Raw genomic sequence first — 26,164 nt, forward strand, 5'->3', positions numbered from 1 at the left:
CTACACAATTCCTTTACAACAACACATCATGAACAATGGCTTTCTCCATCACCTCTATGGGCACCTCCATTGACATCTTAAGGCAACACATTCTCCTTACTTTCTAGTAGTAGCTTAACATTTAGCTCGGCATCAAGCAGCACTATCTCAAACATCATCAACTAGGGTCCTTCTAGCTTAACACGGCATGACAAAAAGTGATTTGCCTTTGCCATATTTTAAAAAAGCTTGCCATAAAAAGGTATCATATATATATATATATATATATATATATATATATTGGCTATATCCTAGGATTGTCTCCAAAATGATACTTGGTCTCCTAGGGTCACTACCACCATCTAGTAATTTTGACCATATGAGGTCTCCAAACCATGCTTTTGACGACATACAAAAGTACACATTTTTTGGATGTTTGGGAGATTATATTATAGAAACTTTATTGATTTTTGGGTACAACTGTGTTTATATTCTCATCTCTATAAGTTTTTTTTCTCAAAGCAAAAATATATAGGGTGGGAGTGTTGGTAGGCATCTTTGGAATTATAAAATATCATAATGGGCCCTTTCCTTCTAATATTTGAGAAATAATTTGAGAGTAATGATTTTGAGAGAGCAATGATTTTGAGCAACAAAAAGTTTCCTTTGTTGGTCTCAAATAATTACGAATTGATCTTTGGACCTAAATATTATCTCTTTATTGCCTAAGCAATCTTTGGACCTAAATATTGGCTCTTTATTGCCTACGTGAACATAGAACCTTCTCATCATGCGAACTCGTGGTGTGGCCCCCCAATTTTGAAAAGCAATAATCAACAAAATAAAAAACTTAAGTTTTGGGAATTGAGTCATCCATCCTCCTCATAGGTGGATGAAGGATCATCTACACCTCATTGTTGCTTGGGTTCCATCGTACCCACTATGAGCAAACATCCAACCATCCAACCATACCCTCTTGAAGGCCACCCGCCTAGTTGTGTTGCCAATTTGCCTAGTTGTGTTGCCAATTTGCAAGCCCACTCCCATTACATGTCCCAAGTCTTTTGAAATCCTCATCAACATAAGGGATTGAGGATTTGAGAAGGGTTGGCATACAACATGTTGGTTATGAGAATCCAGTGGGATCAATCATATCATGATGTGAGGAAGAGTTGCGTGGATTAACACCGGGATCATATCATGATGTGAGGAAGAGTTGGGTGGATTAACACCAAAGCCTCCATTATAGTGACTACTACTTGCCTGAAAGTGCTAATGTTTCTAACCCTCGAACAAGAATATCAATGAATAAAGCAGCTAGAGAAAAAAAAAACCCTTGTCACATCAACAATTCTTTATAATTTATATAGAATTGTTGATGAATAAAGCAACTAGGGTTAAAAAAAACCCTTGTCATCAACAATTCTTTATAATTTATAAATATCAAACGTTTGCCACACTCCATTGGCTCTCGTGACGTAGTTTACTTCCCTATATAACGGGACCCAACCGTTCTACCACTAGACTAGGCGCTTGTGGGCAATGTTTGCCAAACTTAAATAACACACTCTAAAGTGTAGACCTATATAGAATTAGATTCTTCACATTGTGCAGTGCAGAACGACGTATAGGTTCCAGCTATGGAGCTCGACAAAGCCCGCCTAGTGAATGCAGTAGCAAAGTTTCCCCTTCCCGCAGGCAAGGGTGCTGCTTTGAATGCAGATCTACCTCCATCTGATGCTCTGATCGCATCAAGCCTGACTCTGTTGCTCTGTTTTATGTTCTTTTGGCTCTGCTGTTGGGCAGGCGTCCATTTCTCGTACGGCACTGCTGGTTTCCGTACGGATGCATCTCTCCTGGACTCCACAGCCTTCAGGACCGGCATCCTGGCGGCCTTGAGGTCCCTTTGCACTCGATCCACCATCGGTCTCATGATCACCGCTTCCCACAACCCCATCCAAGACAACGGTGTAAAAGTTGCGGATCCCGGTGGCGACATGCTCTCTCAAGACTGGGAACCTTTCGCAGAGGCCTTGGCAAATGCTTGCGACCCCGAGACTGTTTTGCAGGTGGGAACAAAGTTATGCATGTATGTTGTGCGCGGATATACGTTGCATGTATTTGTGGATATGTTTGCATGTGTGTGTTCATGTGTGCGCAGATGTCTGCATGGGTATGTATATATGTGTACATATTCTCTGTATGGATGTATGTGTAAATTTTTTGCAATGTACTCTAATGTTTATGCTATGTGTAACGTGTATTTGTCAAGAACTAGGACAGGGAACATATATGTAACGTGTATTTGCAAGAACTAGGACAGGGAACATAAAAGTGAGAGTCAAATAAACCCAAAGTATTGAATGGACAAATTGAAGGCTAATGGGCCTAGCTTTACATTCCTACTTGTGTGCTTTAGAATCCTACCCGAGGGTGGCCGTGGCACGTTTCCAAGTTTGATTTCCACCCAAAGGTGGATAGAGATCTCGATAAGGGAAATTAGGTGGTCATGTTTTCATATCAACAAACAAAGCGTCCTATCTACCTGCCTATTTACCTATCCATCTAGCCATCCATCCATGCACCCATCCATCTATACATCTATCGATCTGTCTGTTGGATGTTACATATATTAGCCATGGAGGACAAGATAAACTTTTCAACATTCTATGAAAGGTTATCAAAGGGTTTTGACAAGAGCATAGGTTAACCCCTTTATCTTCGTCTACTTTTCTGCACATCAAACTTTGAAAGAAATCCTAAAACCTTGCACATCCAAAGAGACTGATGACACAACAGCGTTTGACAGAAACCCTAACCCTCATCCTTGATCTTCTCCAGTACCTTGGCAGCCAGCCTCCTGATGGGAAAACTATTGCATGTTTTTTCAAGGCCTGACATGAGATCTTTAGCCAAACAAAATACTAAAGCTTAGTCCTCTCTTGTTACTTTGTGGAAGTTTTTGGACCTTCTTATTAGTTTGTAGATAGAACATTCATTCACTATCATGTGATATTTAAATATGGATACACGGTCATGTGTGACCAAGGTTTTGAGGCAAAAAGTGATTGAAGAGTCACATGCACCACCTTATGCAAGGCATAGAGGTATTTCTTCTACTACGCAGGCATTGGAATGGTACTTCTATTTACTTAGCATGAGAAATGATATTGACAAGTATGTATCCAAGTGTTTGACTTATTTGCTGTACTAATTCTTTCTATTTGCTACTTTCCTTAGTGCTAGGCTTCATTATGGCTGAGTCTGCCCTGCATCTCCGGAGGTTTGACAGAAACTCAGTACGAAGGGTTGTGTGTGAATATATGCTCTTATGTGTGTGTGTGTGTGTGGGGAGTGCGTGTGTGAAAGCATATCTTGATACACAGTTTTGCATCCACTATTGGGCACTGATAACGTTAGTGGGGATGTCGTAGTATCTAGTCCATGCTATGCATAATGGAGTTGATAGTTATAGTCTTGTGGGTTGACTACCATGAGTATATAACATGCATGTTTCTAAAAGGTGAATTTGGGCATGTTCCCGGATTCATCTAGGTATATATATGTATCCGAGTGTTTGACTTGTCAAAAGGTCAAGTATAATTGTCAATAGACTCCAGGATTGCTTATGCCTTTACCCGTGCCTGAGAGGCCATGGGAAAGTATAGCGATGGACTTTATTTTTGACTTGCTGAAGTCAAAGTTTGGGAATGATGGTATTTTGACCATTGTGGATAGGTTCAATAAACAATCTCATTTCATTCTAATAAGGAAGATCATCAAGGCAGACTACATGGCAAGGATTTTTCTGGCACAAGTGTTCAAAAATCATGGAATGCCAAGTCTATCGTTGGTGATCGAGATTCCACGATCGCATTGTTTGATAACATGGGGACGAAATTGGATTTTTCTTCTTCGTATCATCCACAAACCGATGGCCAAAGTGAGATAGCAAATTCAGCTATATTAGATTTGTTAAAGTGCTTTGTGGCAGAACGGAAAACGGAGTGGGAGAAGTATCCTCCATAGAAGGGAGGTGGAGTACAAGGAAGGTGATTGGGTATTATTGAAGTTTTAAAGCAAGGCTTCAAAAGCAGTAAGGCAAAGAGAAGGTTTATCCTAAGTTGTCCAACGTGTACCTTTCCAAATATGGAAAAGGTCAACGATGTGGCTTTCAAACTAGCATTACTTGATCATTGGAGGATTCACAATGCTTTTCATGTGAGTCTCCTAAGAGCTTATAAGGGTCATGAATCTTTGGAACCGATGAACAAGGATCCACCGGAAGTTGAAGAGCTAGAGAAAGTTCTTTAACCAAAGCAGATTGCCTTTTATAAGGAAAGAAGGGGACTCGCATGGCAAGGTTTCCAGAAAGTAGCTTGTCAAGTTCAAGAATTATTTGGCTATGGATACCAAGTGGGTGGATGAGAACTTCTATGCGGAGTATCCAGAGGAAAGAAGGGGACTCGCATGGCAAGGTTTCTAGAAAGTAGCTTGTCAAGTTCAAGAATTATTTGGCTATGGATACCAAGTGGGTGGATGAGAACTTCTATGCGGAGTATCCAGAGGTTACCCTTAACCATAGTGGTTGAGTACTTTAGGTACGGTGGAGTATGGTATGTGTACGTAAAGCACGCATCAAGATAAGTACTTTAAGTAGGTTAACGTTTATATGTATATATGTGTGTATGTACGTACGTACGTATGTATATAAAATAAGAAACATCTAGCATCCATACTGAGCAATGACCATTGACTAAAATAATTAAGAAACGGACCAAATAAGTGTTGTACATTGAACCTCATATTTGGTATGAAGATCTTATGTGTACGAGGTACGGTACGTATGGAGTGGTACGGAAAGTACTGAAGGTACTCATTGGATGAGTGCGGGTACAGAACGCAACTTTGCCCTTAACACAATGGTGGGTTACCTGTTCGAACCGATCATGCCAGTTGCTAGGCCTATCAAGAAGCTTTTCAGTTGAGGATAACTGATTAGAAGCCGAGGGGGTGTCATCGACCTTTGTATTTTGCCATCCAAGGAACGAGGAACAAAGCAGAATGCTCAAGGTTTATATTCTGCTGCAGGGAATCGCGTATTTTAGAACTCAAGGGTTGTTGTCCAAGTTGTATCTAAAATGAGCAACTTTGAGATTGAACAATACTAAATCTTTTGTACAAGAGTCCTTGGACTAGCCATCTCATGGTGGAGGCATTGTTTATCAACGAAGGAAATCAGAATTGAGTACATGGATATGAATACTGTAAGTCTATCATAGTCAGAGACACTGACATGGGTAGTTGGACTACAATAGGAATTGGTGTAAAAACCAAGAAATTGGTGTGAAAACCAAGGAACTGTTTGTGCATTCATTTGTTCATTTGATCTATGCTTGTGAGCATATCTGTGTATGTGTGCCAAGGGTTGGGGATGCTCGGTTAAACCCAAGGACGAGCATGCGTTTCTGAGGGCGACTCTAGAGGTGCAAGGGGTGGGAGTATTTGCCAGAGGTCAAATCCAAGGTCACTTTATGTGAAGGGTGAAAACCGTGAGGGCAAGATGCTCCCTAAAGCCAAGCACAAGAGAAGAGGAGGATATTCTGCATGAGGAACCATGTCTCAAGAGCGAGAGAGAGAAGAGCTAAGCCCACAGTAAGAAAAAGCAAAGAAAAGTAAGACGTATCAACGGAGGACAATTGTTTAAAAAGTCGGGGAATGTCACTGAAGATATGCAAAAACACAATGTGCAAAAAAATGGAAAAAAAAAAAGAAGTTTTGAAAAAAGTGACATGGCGTTGATGACATGGCAATGGTGGCGTGGCATTGATAGCAACGCAAGGTCACCTTACAGGCTTGGAATGATGCGACTAGCTGTTGGAAAGCAAAAGATTAAAAGCTTTTTAAGTACTAAAAGGAGAAGAGCTTTTATTATCTACAAGATGCTTTTTGGACTATAAGTGAGATTTAAAGTTCTTTTCTCAAGTGTTTTGGACTATAAGTGAGATTTAAAGCCCTTTTTAAGTACTAAAAGGAGAAGAGCTTTTATTATCTACAAGATGCTTTTTGGACTATAAGTGAGATTTAAAGCCCTTTTGGGCAAGAACTATAAATTCAGCTATTCTCTCATTGTTGAGACATGTAAAAAGACAAGAGAGCTCTCTAGCTCTAAGAACTTGTACTCGAGACTCCTCCAAAGGGTCTTATCTAATATAACTGAGAGAGGGGGGTTGGCCCAAGGCTATTCTGATCCCTAGTGTGGTGTCTTCCCTCTCTACTTTCTTTCTCTTTTGTTTATTTTCAGATTTTCTCAAGGTTTTATGCGTGAAGAAGTTGTTTTCTTGAAGATAAGCTAAGTACTTGTGCCACAGTCCTTACCAAGGCCCATTATAGATGGATCTCATTGGTACAAGACTAGATGAGGTGAAGCACAAGTACGCGGATTCAGTGAAATTCGACACTCTACATGATAGTTGGCTTTTCTACAAAGGTCGCCTCTGTGGCTTGAAACAATTCTTTTCTACAAAGGTTACCTTTGTGGCTTGAAACAATTTTAGACAACTCTTATCCATGATGCCCTCAATGCCATTCTTGGCGGTCATAGGAGCATGAACTCGACTTTGGAGAAGTTAGAGCGGCAGTTTTATTGGCCAATAATGGGTGAGACCTTTTCACACATATGCAACTTGGTTGATTTGTTAAAAGCTGAAAGCTTCTTACGAAAAGAAGGTAGGGTTGCTACAACCATTGCTTATTCTCAAAGGACCTTTTTAGAATCTCTCTGGATTTTGCGACGAATCTGCCGCCCAGTCCGAGTAAGCGCAATACACAATGTTTAACCATTGCTGATCGATTTCGGAAATTTGTTATGCTTATTCCTTTGCAGGGCTAACGTTACTGTCGAGGATGTTGGTAGGTTGTTCACAGGCATTGGTATCCCATAGGTGGCATACCTAGGACCATTGTGTCAGATCGTGATGCCAAGTTTACCAGTCATTTATGGAGGGCTTTATTTGATAACTTGTGTACTAAGTTGAATTTCTCCAATCATTTCACTCATAGACAGACGGCTAGATGGAGATTTACAATCAATTCAATCAGTCTTTTGCATCATTCAATAAAGCAAATACACTGGGCCCTTCAGAGGGTATTTGGGACCCAATCGGGTGTACTAGTCACCTCTGTGTGTTGTGTGTGCGTCTCTCAGCCACTCTTATTAGCCCCATGCTTGATATTTTAGAGAGTGGTATACCATTTATTGGGGGCTGATGCTCCTCTCACGTTCCATGTTCTTGGTATTCCATGATGAGATTCCATGGACAGTTTTGTATCAGCCCAAAGAGATAGCTTTGTTTTGTTTCCATTTTATTTTCTGCTCCATGATGAGATATGCCATGGACATTATTGCATCACTTTGGTTTCATAGGTCCATTGGGTCTTTTAATATATCTTTCTTTCTTTCTCCCTCTGTCTTGCACTCTTATTTGTGCTACATTATGCAAATCGTCAAGAACCAAGGTGCTGAATATTCCTCATCAAAGTATGATCATGTCTGTAAGCTTCCATATGTTACGTGTGTTCACACGTGCGTGCGCGCACACACATACATATGAATAAATTTACACATACGCACATAACCTTTTAGGGGCTGTTCACACACAGATACTGACAGTAAGGACACACATATGAAGACTTCAAAACAATTCCCTCTTCAAAGCAAAGGATGTGAGCACACAAGGATGGTGACTTTAGGGGTGCTTGACGTTAGCAACTTGTGTCGCTTGCTTGGCGAAGATTGTGGTGAGGTGGCACAATGCTTGCTGGGCGTACACAGAAGCACAGGAAGCCCGGCTATACGGTTGATAGGTAGAGGTAGGCGACTAGGTGGAGGCGGCTGCGATGTGTGCGAGAGAAGACTCCAATTGAAGGAGGCGGCGCACTCAGAGACGTTCATTCCTAACGTGTATCATTTAAGGTTACTAAAATCGTTCAAGTGACATGGCTAGCGTTCCAGGGGCAACGAAGGTGGATGAGAGTTCGAATATTCGAAGAAGGTGGACGTCAGTACTTTTTGTGACCTCGAGTGTCAGTTGTTTGGCGTAGACAACGAAGAGTCTTTAGACATAGAGAGTAGAGGGAGCAGCAGAGCAGGATAGCAAGAGCTTGGTTGCCTTGATCACGCTATGTGATTGGAGGGCTATCATGACACGGGAGGTGTGCATGATGAGTGGTTTCCGACACAGCATGTGATGGGGTTTGAAGGTAGTGTCTTTATTTCGTGTTGGATCTTACCTCCTTTGTTCCGAAGGGGAGATTGTTGGGTATTCGAAGTCTTCGTGTGTCTCTATCCTATCCGTATCTTGTATGTGTGAACAACCCCTAAAAGTGTTGTGTGTGTGTGTGTGTGTAAACTTATTCATATGTATGTGTGTGTGAACACTTGTTTAGGTGTGAACACCTCTATATATTTGGATAAGATAAGTGTGACTTGTGTCTTGTGTGTGTTTGTGACTGTGATTCGTTCGGGTTAAAAGATAAGGTTGTAAACCTACAAAAAGGCATTGTACTTGGTGATTAACACATCAATCTAATCAACACCATTGAGTCATGTATATATGTCTCTTAAACATTGTTACAGATTGTGAGGGTAAAAGGACGAAAGGATGAAATGTATGAGAGATCAAAGCAAATCAATACAGCATGAAATGAGCGAGTGTATATATGATGAAATCCAGTACAAGAGCTCAGTGTGAGACTCTGAAGGAGCAGAGAGGGTTGCTATCCTGTGATAATGCTGAGGGTGGAGAAGGCCACAATCCAAGGCGGATGGTAGGCTGCTGTACCGAAGAAATCAGTAGAGAGGGCCGTTGTCCCGATGTCGAGGTAAAGGAGTAGAGAGGGCTGCTGTCCTGGTGATGATGGATGAGGGCGGGGAGGGCCGCGATTCTGAGGTAGTAGAAGGTGAAGTAAAAATGTTGGAAAGCTCTACTGTAGCAGAGAGGGCTGTTGTTCCATGTGCTGTAGATAAAACACCGATATACTGTAGACGAAAGCTACTGCAGAACAGCTCCTAAGAACAGGAGGTGAAGCGCAGCCAGTAGATGCGGAAACACCAGTAGCAGCAGCAACAGAAGGTGATGTGCAGCCTGAAGATGCAGAAACACCAGCAGCAGCAGAAGGTAACGATGTGCTGCCTGTAGATGAAGAAGCTCCCCGGCTGCAGCAAGACTCGGAGCTGTATTATTTTGTGTATTTTGTGAATTATGTATATATATATGCAGTAGGACTGCTGGTCGGTCAGGGTGAGCTGTTGGCCAGCAGCAAAGACAAGTAAAATGCCAAAAAATACCCTTTTGGCCTGGATAAAATAGCAGGTTTGGGCATGTTTTCACACACTCCCTCTTAGGCCAAAAGGGGGACCATGAGAGAAGATGAAAAGGGGTTGAAGAGGAACATGAAAAGGAACGTGTCTTTGGTTTGTCGACGGTGTAGATCATATGCTCTTTGACAAGTGTAGAATCTTTTGAGTTTGGGTGGTACTGGATCAATGCCACAATGCAAGAGGTTTTCATATGCATGAATGCCCATTTTTGGGTTTTCATTCACACATGCATCCCAAACACAAAAAACAGAATGCTATGCAAAGGGAATGCAAGATGGTAAATGCAATGCAGTGGGTTTTCACACGAGCCGTGCCCTCATGGGGTTTTCACTGACTCATGCGCCCGATACAACAATGATAAAAACTTGAAAGGAGAGGAAGGTCACCTTACCATAAACAATCTCAAACGGGGTCTTTCCCGTAGATGCATGTATCGTGTTGTTGTAAGCAAATTCCACAAGCGGTAAGTACTTCTCCCAAGAAGACTTTTGATCTGCCACATAACATTTCAAGAGATCCAACACGGTTGAATTTGCAGCCTCACTTTGCCCATCCGTTTGAGGGTGATAAGCTGATGAGAAGTCCAATTTGGTGCCCATATTATCAAATAAGGCCCGCCAAAAGAGACTTGTAGTCCTGGGATCTCTATCCCCCACAATGGACTTCGGCATTCCATGATGTTTGAACACTTGTGCAAGATATATTTTAACCATATGCTCAGCTTTGATAGTCTTTTTGACCGGCAAGAAATGAGCTTGCTTGCTAAACTTGTCCACAATTGTCCAAATTGTATCATTACTCTGTTGGGTACGCGGTAAGTCCATAATGAAATCCATTGTAATACTTTCCCATGGCTACGTGGGAATAGGCAATGGCTGAAGCAAACGTGGTGCCTTTTGCCTATCAAATTTGACCTTTTGACAGGTGATACATGCACGTAGATGTGCCTGTATGTCCTTCCGCATACCTGGCTAAAAGAAATACCGCTTAATCATGTGCGCAGCAGGCATTATGCCTCTATGACCAGCATATGGAGGAGCGTGGCACTCATCCAAAACCTTTTGCCTCATGTCAGACACCACACATAGGCAATTATCTTTCATGAGATAACCCTCTTTGATCACATATGAGGCATGTGCATGACCAGCCATCAAATCAGTCCAAATAGTGGCAAAATCAGCATCCGTATGATACAAATCACGCATGGTAGACAAGTCCCTATGAGAGGCAACGGAGATAGCTGCTACATACGGCTTTCGTGACAATGCATCGGTCACTACATTCTTCTTTCTCGGGGTATGCAAGATCTGAAAATGAAACAGAGAGGAAATTGGCCATCCTTATATGCTCCTCTGACAACTTAGTTTGAGTAAGAAAATACCTCAAACTTTGGTGATCTGTCTTCACAGTGAAATCAGCCCCAAGAAGGTAATGTTTCCATATAGTAAGTGCATGAATTACAGCCAAGAGCTCTTTCTCATAGATGCCAAGAGATAGCTCTGCATCATGCAATCTACGACTCTCATAAGCCACGGCATGTCCCTCTTGATTAAGGACAGCTCCTATGCAATTTTCAGATACATCACATTCCACACAAAAAGGCTTTTGCAAATCCGGAATGATCAACACTGGACCATGAGTAGTTGCATCTTTCAATTTGAGGAATGCATCTCTCTCTACATTAGTCCATTTGAACACGGCCTTCTTCTTTGTCAAATCATGCAAAGGAGAAGCAATCCATGCAAAGTGCCGAATAAACCTGCGGTAGTAAGAGCATAATCCAAGAAAACTACGGATCTCATGCACCGAACTCAATTCGGGCCAATTCTGAATTGCATCAATCTTTGCAGGATCCATCCGCACTCCATCTTTGGACACAATATGCCCAAGATAATGTATCTCTGACAAGAAGAACTCACTCTTCTTTGCATTTATGAAGAGTTTATGCTTATGGAGCTCTTCAAAAACAATAGCTAAATGAGCTTTATGCTCTTCTTCGGTCTTCGAGAAGACTAGGATGTCATCAAAGAAGACACCTGTAAATTTCCTGTACCCATGGAATATGCGATCCATCATTCTATTGAATGTAGCCGGGGCATTTGTAAGACCAAAAGGCATAACAAGATACTCATAAAGCCCAAATGTTGTCCTGAAAGCAGTTTTGTGTACATCCTCAGGCACTACACGCACTTGATGATATCCACTCTTGAGATCAATTCAGCTAAAGCATGCCGATCCATCCAACTTGTCAAGGATGTCATCTATGCGTGGAATCGGAAACCGATTCTTGATGGTAACCTTATTCAAAGCTCTATAATCCACACACATACGAAAGGATCCTGTAGGCATATGCTCACTTATGGTAGTGCTATGTGTGAACAGGGCTTAACCAAGGGCACTTTTTCCCATGTGGTTTTTCCCCTTGGACATCAAGTGTGAAAGGACACATATAATATTTTGTAGTTCTATATTATATGGATGTGGCACACATGCAAGGGTTGACTTGCATCTTGTGGATACCACACTTTTGGCTCTCTCTCTCTCTCATTTCTGTGTGTGAGCTTCTCTACCCTGCACCTAATCCTAATGTGCAGGTTTGTGTGTGTGAGTGTGTGAGTCCAACACCCAACATTTGGTATCAGAGCTGGGAGCTGGCCCTGGAGTGGTGGCTGTGCAGAATCTGTTGAAAAAAACTGCAAAATTCCGTCGACGCTGTGTTTTTTTCGTCGACTGCGAATTTCCGTCGACATTGTGTTTTTCCGTCGACGTCCGTCCGTCAGTTCCGTCAAGTTGCTCCACCGTCCGGCCGCCAGAGACGGGCGGCACTAGTGGGGAGCCCACCACCTCCGCCCAGGCTCCCAGGCGGCGCTTCCTCTGCAGCCGGCGCTGACCAGCTCCGTCAGCGCTACAGCCGCCGTCGCTTACCACCGCCCCGTTCCGGCCGGCGCTACTCCAACGGACGCGGCGTCGTCCCGTTCCGTCGACGCGTGCAGACTAGCCGTTCCGTCACAGCCACCGGACATCTCGTCCCGTTCGGCCTCCGTCGCCGTCGCCTCGCCCAGCGCTCCGAGCCCACCGTCGCGCTGTTCCGTTCCCGACTGCTCCGGCCTCCGTGCGCGCTAGCCCACGCGTGGCCTTTGTTCGACCCCAGCGCGTCCACTCTCCCTGCGCCTTCGTCTGCTCCGTCCCGGCTGGTCCAGCCTGATTGATATGTCAGATTTGGGGCCTTTACACTACTATCTCGGCATACAGTTTATGCATACAGATGATGGCATTGTTATGCAGCAAACTAAGTACATAAAAAGTTAGCTAAAAAGGTTTCACATGGATGAATGTAAGCCCATTTCTACTCCGGTAGAATCAGGTGTACGGCTTACTATGCATGATATTGGAGAGCCTTTTGAGGCCGGCCTTTATAGCCAGGCAGTGGGATGCCTCATTTACTTGTGTAACACGAGGCCAGACATATCTTTTGGGGTGTCTTTGTTGAGCAAATTCATGCACAGCCCAGGCACAAAGCATTGGCAAGCAGTCAAACGCATCTTTCGTTATCTTAAGGGTACCCTGGATCTTGGTTTGTTCTATCCCAGGGGGGCAGCTTGCAGCTTTATGCATACAGTGATTCAGATTGGGCTGGTGATTATGATACCAGGCAATCCACCAGTGGGAATTGTTTTTTTCTTGGCAGCTCATGCATATCTTGGTTGAGTAAAAAGCAACCCACTGTTGCTACATCTACTTGTGAGGCTGAGTACAGGGCAGTCTTTACAGCTACAGTAGATTGTGTATGGTTGAGGAGACTATTGGCTGATCTTCGTGAGTGTCAGCAGACACCCACCACCATTCTCACTGATAGCCAGAGTGCTATGGCCGTGGCACGAAATCCAGTATTTCATGCACGTACCAAGCACATTGAGATTCATTATCACTATGTCAGAGAGAGGCTACATGCAGGGGAGATCAGTTTATCTTATTGCCCTACACAGGATAATGTTGCAGATCTATTCACAAAGGCTTTACCTCGAGAAAAGTTTGAAGCTTTTCACAAAGCTTTGGTCTTACTCTCATACAGAGAGTGATCTGCTACCTTGTACAGGTTCACACTTCCACTACAGGGGGGATTTGTAGGCATATGCTCACTTATGGTAGTGCTATGTGTGAACAGGGCTTAACCAAGGGCACTTTTTCCCATGTGGTTTTTCCCCTTGGACATCAAGTGTGAAAGGACACATATAATATTTTGTAGTTCTATATTATATGGATGTGGCACACATGCAAGGGTTGACTTGCATCTTGTGGATACCACACTTTTGGCTCTCTCTCTCTCTCTCTCATTTCTGTGTGTGAGCTTCTCTACCCTGCACCTAACCCTAATGTGCAGGTTTGTGTGTGTGAGTGTGTGAGTCCAACACCCAACAGATCCATCCTTCTTTTGAACTAAGAGGACAGGTGAACAATATGGGGAAGAGCTTGGCTGAACCAAACCCTTCTCAAGAAGCTCATTCACTTGCTTCATGATGATCTCCTCTTTTTGGGATGCACTTACACGATAGGCTGGCCTATTAGGTGGTGAGATACCCGGCACAAGATCAATGTGATGATCTTTTGGTCGTACAGGTGGTAACTCATTTGGTAACTCATCAGCAAAACAATCATTGTGCTCTTGCAAAAATTTCAGTCTATCATTACAAAGAGTGTTTACATGTACATTATTTTCCTCAACATGCTCTCGTACAAAAATCAAGTACGCAAAAACACTCTTTTTCATTACTTTCTTAATTTGTACATGAGATACAAGGGGAATGGTATCACCCTCTTCACCAGCATCAATTACATGTTCTCGGCCTTTATGCATGAAGGTGATCCTGTTAGTCTTGTAAGCCTTGTAGATCAATACGTGTATGCCAAGGCTTTCCAAGCAATACATCGCAGCCATTCAAAGGCGCGACAAGAAAATCCTCATGATCCACATAGCCTTGAATGTGTATGCGCAACTTGCCAAAAATAGGCATAACCTGCACTTCTCTACCAACAAAGGCAGTCCTTGCTTCAATTTGAGGATCCATGTCCTCCACTTCAATTCCCAAAGCAGCTGCCATCTGAGTGGATAGGAAATTTTCAGATGCACAATCATCAAACATGGACAAAGCGGGCTGATCTTTGAGTTGTCCCCAAGCTTTGCATACAACCCTATCTTTGCCATCATGTGAAGTGTTGCCCTGCACATCCGGAACCATATGCACATTAGGTTTCGGTACATTAGTATTTTCAGCTTTGTTCTTCTTATTTGGGCATGCTCTTTCGATGTGCTCAGTGTTGCCACAAGTAAAGCATTTGCCTTCATGCATATATTGCTCCTTCTTCTCAGTACTAAGACCAAAGTTTGTCGGCTTATATTGGCGCTTTTTAGCAAACTTATTTTCAGCTTTTGGACCTGATTTGGCTTGATTTTGGTCCCTTTTAGGTGGCTGTCCATCATGTTGCAGGTTTTGGACAGCCCTCTCTTTGCCTTGAAATGAGGGTTTAGCCTTATTGGATCGACTCAATTTGAGTTCCAATTGCTCGGTGGCGGTGGCGGCTGCGATTAATTGGTGTAAGGTATGACCAGGATACATTTGTAATCCCGCTTTGTACACGGGTTGCAATCCCGATTGAAACCTTCTCTTCCTTTCCGCCTCGGTGACATGCATAAATGGAGACACCTCCAAGAGCACTTTCCAAAACTTTTGTACATATGCATTTACCGATTCCCCCTCATTTTGCTTTACCCAATCCCACTTCATTGTTATCTCATTCAATGCATTGGGAGGCAAGAATTGAGCATAGAACCTCTCCTTGAACTCTTCTCACGATCTAACAGGATTCGGTGAGAGCTTCTCCGTGAGCCACCAATGGCAGCAGTGCCTTTCATGAACATGCTTACATGCCGGATCATGGATTTCTGAGCGAAATCCTCATCACTGAAAGCAATATCAAACTGGGCAATAAAAGCAAGTGTCTTTGATGCATCATATTCCCCATGATATGTGTCAAACTTCACAGATTTGTCTCCGGCTTTGAAGTCACGAGACTTTGATGCATGTGTGTGCATCTCAACATGTTTTCCCCCATGTTTGTCCATTGGGACAACCCCTGTGACCGGCATCATTTTTGGACCAAAAGGTGATGCATAAGGCATAGATACATGTGCCATGTAAGCTTGAGGCATGGCTGGCCCCTCAACATGCATTGATACATTTTCAGCCATAACTTCTCCCTCACGAGTACAAACGAAGGCATGAGTGGCATGAGAGATACGCGGAATACTTGCACCAACAAAAAATTGCAGTCCATGTTGCATGTGTTGTGCATGCATATTTTCAGTCGGCAATGGCATTTGACATACATTTTGACCACTGCCATAAACATTGCATCCTTCACGGGCTACATGAGGTATTCCTGCATGGCGTGAAGTGTCACATGCACTCTGCACTCAGTGCATGGTGACAAGATGGCTCATCATCAGAAGTGCAACAGTTGTACAGTTTTAGAACCCAATAGGATGATAATTGTCGTACGCCGTGATCCCATTGTACATTCTCAGTGCAGGATAAGTCAGGCACGAGCTACGTAGGTCATTTCTCAGCCTTAGCGGGTCAGTCAGTCAGTCAAGTCCCTTAACCCACTTGGAGAGAATTATTCATGCATGTAGAGTCAGTAGAAGCCTTAGGGTTTGCATCAGAAAGCACTCTGCATCCTGCATAATATGCATTTATATGCCTGTGCATCATTTAGAACATCCCAGAAGCCTTAGGGAATTTACTAGGATTTATCTGGTATTTTTTCCATATTTAATAGTATTTATTTAGCATTATTTGCATTATTGGGCATTTATAAATATAAACTTTTTTAAATGACCAACCTCCAGTTAGTATAAATAGGCTTGCATAGGGCTTAGTTTCTCATTCAGTCTTCATTGTGCTAAGAGCTCTCCTCCTCAGCCCTAGGAGTATCCTTGCCTTCAGCCCTAGACTAATCCAGCCCTTGGAGCTCATAAGCTTGCTTCTCCAGCCCTTGAGAACCCCTTGCTTCAGTCAGCCCTAGGCGCCTTCTATCAGCCTCAAATCAGCCTTGATTCAGTCCACTACAGTCTCTAATTCAGCATACAAGTCTGCGTTTTCCTGCATAGTACCTGGCCGCCTGCAGATTCTGTCCAGTCGTACAGCAGTACTCCTGCGTTTCTGTCCTGCAGCATCAGTACCCCTGCAGATTCTGTCCAGCAGCAGCAGTACCCTCTGCGTTTCTGTCCAGTAGCCTCAGAACCTCTGCGTTTTAGTTTAGCAGCTTCCCTACAGGCCTGCGTTTCTGTCCACAGCAGTTTCCAGCCTTGAATCCACAGTTTGCAGCAGTGTCCAGCCTTCTGTGCATCATCCATACATGCAGCAGTCATCTAGTGAAGGTAACACAGCATTCATAAGTGTTTTCAGCATTCTAACATAGTGTAGAACAGTCCACCTTCTTCTTCTCTCAGCCTCAGGTGTGCAGCCCTTCCTCATGCCCTTGGGAAGAGTGCATAGGCTCGAGATCAGGTCATCGAGGTGTTTCTACAGCAGTGTACAGATCAGCCACTCTCCGATCCTCTGAGATCTTGCGTTTGGCTTATCTACAGTCCACAGTCATTCTCTCTAAAGAAATAAAGCAAATACTATCTCGTTATCGGGATAGGGGGCCCTTCAGTGGGTAATTCAGGACTTAATGTGGTGTATAGTTCTCATCTCTCTCTCTCTCTCTCAGATCTCTTTAAAGTTTGAAGTATTGAAATGGATTGCTAAACTCACGAAACTCAGGATACAGAAGACGGTGTGAGCATCTGTGTGACAGGATCTTCCAATACAAAGACTTCCGCTACATATCACATTGGTATCAGATTGAGATTGTCCACACACACTGTATCCTAGCGTGGGGGCATCCTTGGATGGTTAGATTGCGTTCCGGCACAACCACCGACTTCAGCATCATGTCTATAGGAGAGAGTACTCATCAGCCGGAAGACGTCTCCCCCGAAGGAGACCTTGTTCTTCCGCCTACAATAGACACCATAGCTCTTCTTAGAGTTCAGAACCAGCTGCTCATGGAGCGTCTCCAACTCTTGGAGGCAGCAGCAGCACGTCCTTCTACACCTCCAGCAGCACCCAACTACATCTCCCTCTTCTTTCAGATGGAACAACAAAGGAGAGAGGACGAGGCCCGAAGGAAAAGAGAAAAAGAAGAAAGACGGGACTATGAGGAAGCCCAACGCAGGATCGAGGAAGACCGGCGTCAGGCTGAACTCGCCGCTCGGGAACACCAACGTGAGCTTGATCGAGAACGTATGTTACTCGAACACCAACGGGAAAAGGAGGCCATACACTTGAGGTCACACACACACACACACATACATGCATATACATATACATAATCATATACATATACATATATATGTAAATACATATACTAGCCCGCAACCCGCAGCAGCATCAACCACCTTCATTCGTAGTCAACCAAATTTTAGTAAGTATGATGGTAAGTGTGATCATTCATCAGTTAATCAATTTGTTCATCAGTTTAATGCTCATTTTCCATTAGCTAGGATCACAGACCCGCAAGACAAAGTCCACTTAGCGGCTCCCCATCTCACTGGTGAGGCAGTCACTTGGTGGCAGCATTGGTCTAGTATTCATACAGACCAGGCCACAGGTGTCACAGCCTTTGACTGGGACCTCTTTGTCCATGACCTGAAGACCAGATTTCTCCCGTCCCAGTACATGACCGGTCTGAAAGACGAGTTCTATGGACTCAGACAGAACGGATCCCGAGTGCTTCAGTTTTCCGGTAAGGTTATTACTTTAGCACAGCAGTTAGGGTTATCTGAGCAGGCCAAGATGGAGCAATTCATTCGTGGATTGGACTCTAACATTCGGTTCACAAATCGTAACTTTGAACCAAGTACGTATGACCGGGCTTTGACTCTCGCTCAGAATGAAGAAATGAAGCTTAACGGGGGCAAGCCCAAGCAGGCATCTCAGTCCAGTACCAAACCCCAGCAGCAGCAATCAGCTGCACAGACAGGGAAAGGTAACGCGTCTTCTAAAGATGCTAAGAAGAACAACAGTAATAGCTCTAGTTCAGGGGGTAAGAAGGATAAAGAACCTAAGAAAACCCCTGATGAAAAGGCTAAAGCAGGCATTACTGGAGGTTATCTTTCTCCAGAAGAGCAAAGGAAGTACCAGTCAGAAAATAGATGTTTTTTCTTCTCCTAGCTCCTCCAGCCCCGCCTACTACCTCAAATGCAGTTCAACTTTTACCTTCCATGCATCCTATACCACCAAGCACTTAAGTGGCTTCAGACTATGCCAAGTGCCCAGTGGAGTGATCGACAGGCCAGGTGGAGTCAAATCTTCCAACAGTTTGGAGGTATGATTGAATACATCCCTGGTAAGCATAACCCAGTAGCAGATGCTCTCAGTCGAAAGTCCAGCATCCAGGCAGTCCAAGAAGCTACCATTCTCGAAATCACGGGGAGGGACTTGGATAGTATGAAAGACCAATATGTTGACTCCCCTGAGTTTGGTACTCAGTATAGTTTGGCCCTCACTTCTGAGCCTGGCCACTATTCAGTACAGAACGGTTGGTTGTTCTAGAAGAACCGTCTCTGTGTGACTCGGGAAAAGCGTTCCGCTCTTCTCCACGATGCCCATGACTCCTTAGTTGGAGGACATAGGGGTATCAAGAGTACCCTCGAGAAACTAGAACGGTCCTTTTATTGGCCAAAGATGAGGCGTGATGTCTATGCACATGTACAAGCCTGTAAGATTTGTCAAAAAGTCAAGGTTCCCCATACAAAGAAGGCAGGTTTACTTCAACCTTTGCCTATCTCCGACGGACCTTTCATCGGCCTATCTCCGACGGACCTTTCATCGACATATCTATGGACTTTGTAGGGCCTCTACCAGCATCCACTGGATCCCGTAACACTCAGTGTTTTACCATTGTGGATCGCTTTAGTAAATTTTGCATGCTCATTCCATGCAAGCATACGGTCACAGCCGAGGACGTAGCCCGTCTGTTTCTCAAGCATTGGTATCCAATTTGTGGTTTGCCTAGCACCATAACATCAGACAGAGATTCCAAGTTTACCTCGCATTTCTAGAGGGCATTATTTGAAAACTTTGAAACTAAGTTGCAGTTGTCTAGTGCATTCCATCTCCAGACAGATGGCCAGACAGAAATTTATAACCAGTTGGCCTTTTATGTCCTCAAGTCATACTGTCATGATCAACAGTCCAAATGGGAGCACTATCTTCCATTGGTCCAAGCTATCTTAAACGATACTCATTCATCCAGTGTTGGACGGTCTCCATATGAAGCAGCTTTTGGTCGCCGTTTTTCTTCTCTTTTGACGAGAATGGTGTCTCCATCTTTAGAGGCTAATAAAACCACGGAAGCATTTTCCGAGATCATTGAGTCAGCGAAGGACCGCTTGACCAAAGCTCAGGAAGCATATAGCAGACAGGCAAATAAGTCTAGACGAGATGTCCACTTCAAAGAAGGGGATTGGGTCTATCTGTGTATCATGAAGCAGAGATTGAAACAAGTGGGCAAACGTTGTCCCAAGCTTTCATTCCGTAGTTTTGGCCCTTTTCCAATAGTTAAGAAGATAAGTGATGTCTCAATGAAGTTAAAGTTGCCTGCCAGTTGGACAATGCATGATGTTTTCCATGTTTCTTGGCTAAAACCATATGTTGGTCCAGAAGTGTTTGATGTTTCAGATGAACAGCAGCCAGACGTGGTAGACGAGGCAGAAGTGATTGAGCCTGAGCAGATCCTTCTTCATCGATGGAAGGATGGTTCCGGTCGATGGATTCCTCAGTTCTATACGAAATTCCGAGATCGAGGCACCCACGAAGCCGTATGGCTCGACGAGGAGTTCTTCCAGGAGTACCCCCAGTTATTGGCGGACTACTTGGAAGCAATGAACCTGCCGCCAAGCTAATCAGGAGGGAATGTCACATGCACTCTGCACTCAGTGCATGGTGACAAGATGGCTCATCATCAGAAGTGCAACAGTTGTACAGTTTTAGAACCCAATAGGATGATAATTGTCGTACGCTGTGACCCCATTGTACATCCTCAGTCCAGGATAAGTCAGGCACGAGCTACGTAGGTCATTCCTCAGCCTTAGCGGGTCAGTCAGTCCGTCAAGTCCCTTAACCCACTTGGAGAGAATTATTCATGCATGTAGAGTCAGTAGAAGCCTTAGGGTTTGCATCAGAAAGCACTCTGCATCCTGCATAATATGCATTCATATGCTTGTGCATCATTTAGAACATCCCAAAAGCCTTAGGGAATTTACTAGGATTTATCTGGTATTTTTTTCATATTTAATAGTATTTATTTAGCATTATTTGCATTATTGGGCATTTATAAATATAAACTTTATTAAATGACCAACCTCCAGTTAGTCTAAATAGGCTTGCATAGGGCTTAGTTTCTCATTCAGTCTTCATTGTGCTAAGAGCTCTCCTCCTCAGCCCTAGGAGTATCCTTGCCTTCAGCCCTAGACTAATCCAGCCCTTGGAGCTCATAAGCTTGCTTCTCCAGCCCTTGAGAACCCCTTGCTTCAGTCAGCCCTAGGCGCCTGCTATTTGCCTCAAATCAGCCTTGATTCAGTCCACTACAGTCTCTAATTCAGCATACAAGTCTGCGTTTTCCTGCATAGTACTTGGCCGCCTGCAGATTCTGTCCAACCGTACAGCAGTACTCCTGCGTTTCTGTCCAGCAGCATCAGTACCCCTGCAGATTCTGTCCAGCAACAGCAGTACCCTCTGCGTTTCTGTCCAGCAGCCTCAGAACCTCTGCGTTTCAGTTCAGCAGCTTCCCTACAGGCCTGCGTTTCTGTCCACAGCAGTTTCCAGCCTTGAATCCACAGTTTGCAGCAGTGTCCAGTCTTCTGTGGATCATCCATACATGCAGCAGTCATCTAGTGAAGGTAACACAGCATTCATAAGTGTTTTCAGCATTCTAACATAGTGTAGAACAGTCCACCTTCTTCTTCTCTCAGCCTCAGGTGTGCAGCCCTTCCTCATGCCCTTGGGAAGAGTGCATAGGCTCGAGATCAGGTCATCGAGGTGTTTCTACAACAGTGTACAGATCAGCCACTCTCCGATCCTCCGAGATCTTGCGTTTGGCTTATCTATAGTCCACATTCATTCTCTCTAAAGAAATAACGCAAATACTATCTCGTTATCGAGATAGGGGGCCCTTCAGTGGGTAATTCGGGACCCAATCTGGTGTACAGTTCTCATCTCTCTCTCTCTCTCATATCTCTTTAAAGTTTGAAGTATTGAAATGGATTGCTAAACTCACGAAACTCAGGATACAGAAGACGGTGTGAGCATCTGTGTGACAGGATCTTCCAATAGAGAGACTTCCGCTGCATATCACATGAAGTCACTGATTGTTCCTCTCCCATAGCATGGAGATTTATCCTCTTCATAAGTTCTTGTTCGAGCACCAGTGGGGATTCCAAGACATGTGGGATGGTTGCCTTTTCTGCATAGGCATCCTCGGTACGAGCCAAGTATGCACGTGCTGCATCCCTCGGTTGCATGTGCAACTCTTGAGCAATCATTGCCATTGCATGATCCATATAAGATTCAGCTTTCTTGGCCTTCAAACGGTCATGTACCAATGGATCCTCGCGGCGACAGAGATTCAATTCTTCTTGTTGTGCATGGAGAAGAGCCTGCATACGCGTAAGTTCAGCCCTCAAGACTATGGACTCTTCTTCTTGCATCTTCTCTTTGCCACGGGACGGCTGTCCCACATATTCATGTTCCCTATTGTGCATCACATGAGTTTGCTCATCCTGTAAAGCATTGGAGGCATGCATTTCATGGTCCCTGCCTCTTGTATTAGCATCTCCAACATTCATTGTATGGCTGTCCATAATGTTCTAAGTGTAGAGATAGATAGTGTTCACGGTGATCGTCTCTCACGATAGAAGTGAAAGAGAACCGTATGCTCTGATACCAATGTAACTTGGTTGAACGCAATGCTAATCAATACACTTAAATACACTAAGATTTGAAGGACACTTGCTCAAATACAAGAAGTAAATTGCTGAATTGACAAGAGACACACAATGAGCCGGAACGGCCGACCCCTCCCTTGAGTAAATTGTATTACTATTGGAGAAATTCAATACATAGCTTCACGGGCATCCTTTGCCAAATCCTCCATGCCAATGCATATGAAATTCACATTTAGAAAACAATGGTATGTCGATGTAGATCACCAAGGAGCTGCCTTGATGCCCGGTCCGACTTCAGTGCCCATATTCTCTACCATTGACTCTATGTACTACCAAGCAAGGTAGCAACATCTTCAAGAGCACATAGGACAAGAGAAATACTACACAGGGCGGCTAAACAAGGAGTCCTGTCCTTCTACTGAATAAGTAATGACAGCACATTGTCCAATTAGCTTACCAGTCTTCATAGAAGTTGTTGCAAGCGGAAGCCTTCGCATTGGAAGCTTTAGGAGTGTTGATATCTTCGATTTGCCGCAATCCTTCGCGACAAAAGTCTTCAAGAGGATGAAGGGAGCCTTGGGAAAGCTTTCCCTATAGTTCAACTTGAGAAAGGAAGGCTGAAATTAGGGTTTTCAGCAAAAAGACCAGAAATTACAGCAAAAATGAGAGCTGTTTTGCTGAATTTCAGTCATTGGGAGTGAGTAGGAGAGTGATTAGCACTTGGAAACACTCTTGGAAGCTTGGAAAACACCCTTGCAAGTTGGGGATGGCTATGGAGAGCTTGGAAATGGAGAGAAATGGTGGAAAAACAGAGTTTTCAGCCTCCAAAAATCCTCATGAAGAGAAAACATGAATTTTCTCTTAATAAGTAAGTGAATTGGGGTCCAATCAGGTGAAGGGACATGGGGAGATGCCCATTTATGAGTAAAAAGGGAGGATCAGGTGAGTCTTGTCCGCCTCGGGACTTCAGTGAGTGTGAACTTGGAAGCGGTCATAATTTATAAGTGACTTTTGGGTGCCCAAACTTTAATGAAGTGGGAACACACTCACTTATAAATATTGGCTAAGTCCTAAGGGCTATTTGAGCTTAGATTGGGTAATACTTACCACCTGTTCACATGCCACACAACCATGTCAGCAGACAGTTTCACACGCACGGTTCACGGGCGGGCGTTCCCTATCCCGGAACTACACATAGGTCATGCAGGCATGAAAACAGCATGCAATTTCATTTGCAGGCAAGCACATAAAGATGCTATGCAATGCAGCATTGGCATGAGCAATTTCCGTTCATGAAACCATATAAGACCAAGCGTTTCCAGGCAAGTATATGCGATACCAGACCCAGTGGAAAGCCAATCCTCCATTCGTTTCCGGGCATGTACACAAAGACACAAGTCCCAGCGGAAAGCCAAGTCCTCCAGATATTCCGGGCATGATAACATTAAGTCCCAGCGGAATATCATATCCAACTATACAGAATGACACGTGTCAATCACATACATAGGCACATTCCATAAGCCCTGGACACCAATCCAATATGTACATAGTGTGAAAGCAAGGGTGAACCATTCGGGTGGCCAAATGGTGACAGTATTCAGCAACCTTAACGGTTAGGTCATCACTCTCTTTTATAGAGAATTTGGATTTGATGTTCGAGATCAATGTGACGCCTGTGATCACGTGCAATATCTCTCTCTGCAAGGCATGCTCGCCCATCTGTTAGAGACATAGGGTAATTGCTGGAGTTGTGAATGAAATGTTGGGTTTTATGCTGTGTATGCACCCAGAGGAGTGCTAGTGATCATCAGTAGGTTGCTGGGGCACTTTTTACTTCAGTTAGTGGAGGTTTTTTCCCCCCAGTTTAGTTCAGTTTCACTTATATGCAGTTTATAAGTGTTTTGGTCCACCCGGCACATTTATGGCCGGACATGTGAACACTTATCCTTTAGGGGTCACTATCATGTGGCTTGTACTTCACTTTTCTATCATTGAGATACACAGCAGTCGTGTTCACTCCCTCTCCTTGGTTTCCACGCCTGTTTGCTTTCTGTAAACCCTAACCCTAACCCTGTTTTGTCTTCAATTGGTATCAGAGCCATTGAAGCTTTGCCTTTGCCCATTGCTGTACACATTTACCTTTATCAACTGCCCGTACATCTGTCCGTACCAGTCCGCCGTACTGCTGCTTCCGTACCTGACAGTGCCGCCGTACAGCAGCTTCTGTTCCTGTCAACGTCGCCGTACTGTAGCCTCCGTACCTGACAGCGCCGCCGTACTGCAACCTACGTGCCTGTAAGTGCCGTTTGTCACCTGCGTGCGTCAACTGTACAAGACAGCGCAGTACTGTACTGCACGCCTGTACCAACTGTGCCTGGTCGCCTTCACTCTGCTATTCAACACGTGTACCTGAGCGCCACCTGCAAGACGTCGCGTGCAGCCCCAGACAGCGCCGACTGTCACCTGCGCTTCAATACAGTACCTGGTGTGTACCTGTTCGCACTGTTCAATACAGTGCTCCATACAGTACCAGCTGAGTACATCGACGCCTGCAATTGTGCGACGCCTTCCGTAAAGTGGTCGCCTTCAGACAGGTACTGCATCAGTCAAGCGCCGCCTTCGACTTGCTTCTGTACAGTCAGCGCTATTTGTCACCTGCACAGAGAAACGTGCACTGTGTACTTTCAGTGCAGCATTCAGTGCTGTGTATTTGAGGACTGTACCTGCAGAAATAACACAACCTACAGTGTCATTCGGTGGTAAGCATTAAAATTCAATTTTTGGGCATTTTTATTTTCTCTGTGAAAATATACAGGCACAACAGGCAGATTTTCTAGAAAGAAAATATACAGATTTTTGCACAGTTTGGGTGCAGCAAATTTGGGCATTTTTGGGGCATTTTGGCATTGTGTACGCCATTTGCTGCTCTACTCAGTCATTGGTGCATTAAGCTGCACATTCAGAGGATTGAGAGTGCAGGCAGATTTGGGTGAACTGTATTCAGTGGAGTACAGTTGTTATCAGGGTTTTTGCTATTGGGTTTTTTGGTAAACAGGTACAACATTGTGCGTAAAGCATAATGGCAAATCAACAGCAAAGTGATGTATTCACATATTTGTCTAAGGAAGACAAATTGGATGGCACGAACTACTCCTTGTGGAGTTTTATGCTGAAAAATGTGCTTGTGGCAAAAGGTCTTTGGGATTTTGTTAGTGGTGATGAACCACGTCCAGGTCCATTGGCTCCAGAGACTCCTCCTCAAGGGGGTGCTCGTGGACGAGGACAACAGGTACAGGCTCCAGGACAGCCATTGCCTGTTCAGAGAACAAATGCTCAAAAGACATGGGATGCCAGGGATGCACAAGCTTTGTCACTCATTGCATTGTCAGTTTAGAGGTCCATTATACCTCATATTCGTTCAGCTGGCACTTCACAGAATGCATGGGTGACTTTGGAACAGATGTATGCTGCTCGTAATGAGGCTAGGATCTCATTTTTGAAAAGAGAGCTGGAAAATCAGAAAATGAATGAAGGAGATGATATGTCTAGCCACTTAAACAAGCTGCAGGATTTGAGAGAGCAACTCATCAATGTGGATGAGATTATTCCTGAGACACAGCTTGTGTCCACCATCTTGCACTCTTTGCCAAGATCTTACTTGGCTTTCCATACCTCTTTGAACCTCAGCATGAGGAATGCTGATGAACCCCTCAAGTATCAGGAACTTGTTGCTCTCTTACTACAAGAGGAGC

General features: G+C 44.1%; 1 protein-coding gene across 1 annotated transcript in view; it reads left to right on the forward strand.

Moving 5' to 3' along the window:
* Positions 1–1,513: 1,513 nt before the first annotated feature.
* DRT101 (phosphoglucosamine mutase-like protein) overlaps positions 1,514–26,164 on the forward strand; it is a 70,295-nt gene continuing 45,644 nt past the window's right edge. Inside the window, exons 1-2 of the mRNA XM_086808803.1 lie at positions 1,514–1,677; positions 1,786–2,048. Coding sequence (XP_086664929.1) covers positions 1,620–1,677; positions 1,786–2,048 — 321 coding nt within the window. The 5' untranslated portion in view covers positions 1,514–1,619. The remainder of the gene's footprint in view (positions 1,678–1,785; positions 2,049–26,164) is intronic.

The sequence above is a fragment of the Cibotium barometz genome, chromosome 14 (genome assembly GCF_041138505.1).
Source record: "Cibotium barometz isolate CiBa-2024 chromosome 14, ASM4113850v1, whole genome shotgun sequence".
Lineage (NCBI taxonomy): Eukaryota > Viridiplantae > Streptophyta > Polypodiopsida > Cyatheales > Cibotiaceae > Cibotium > Cibotium barometz.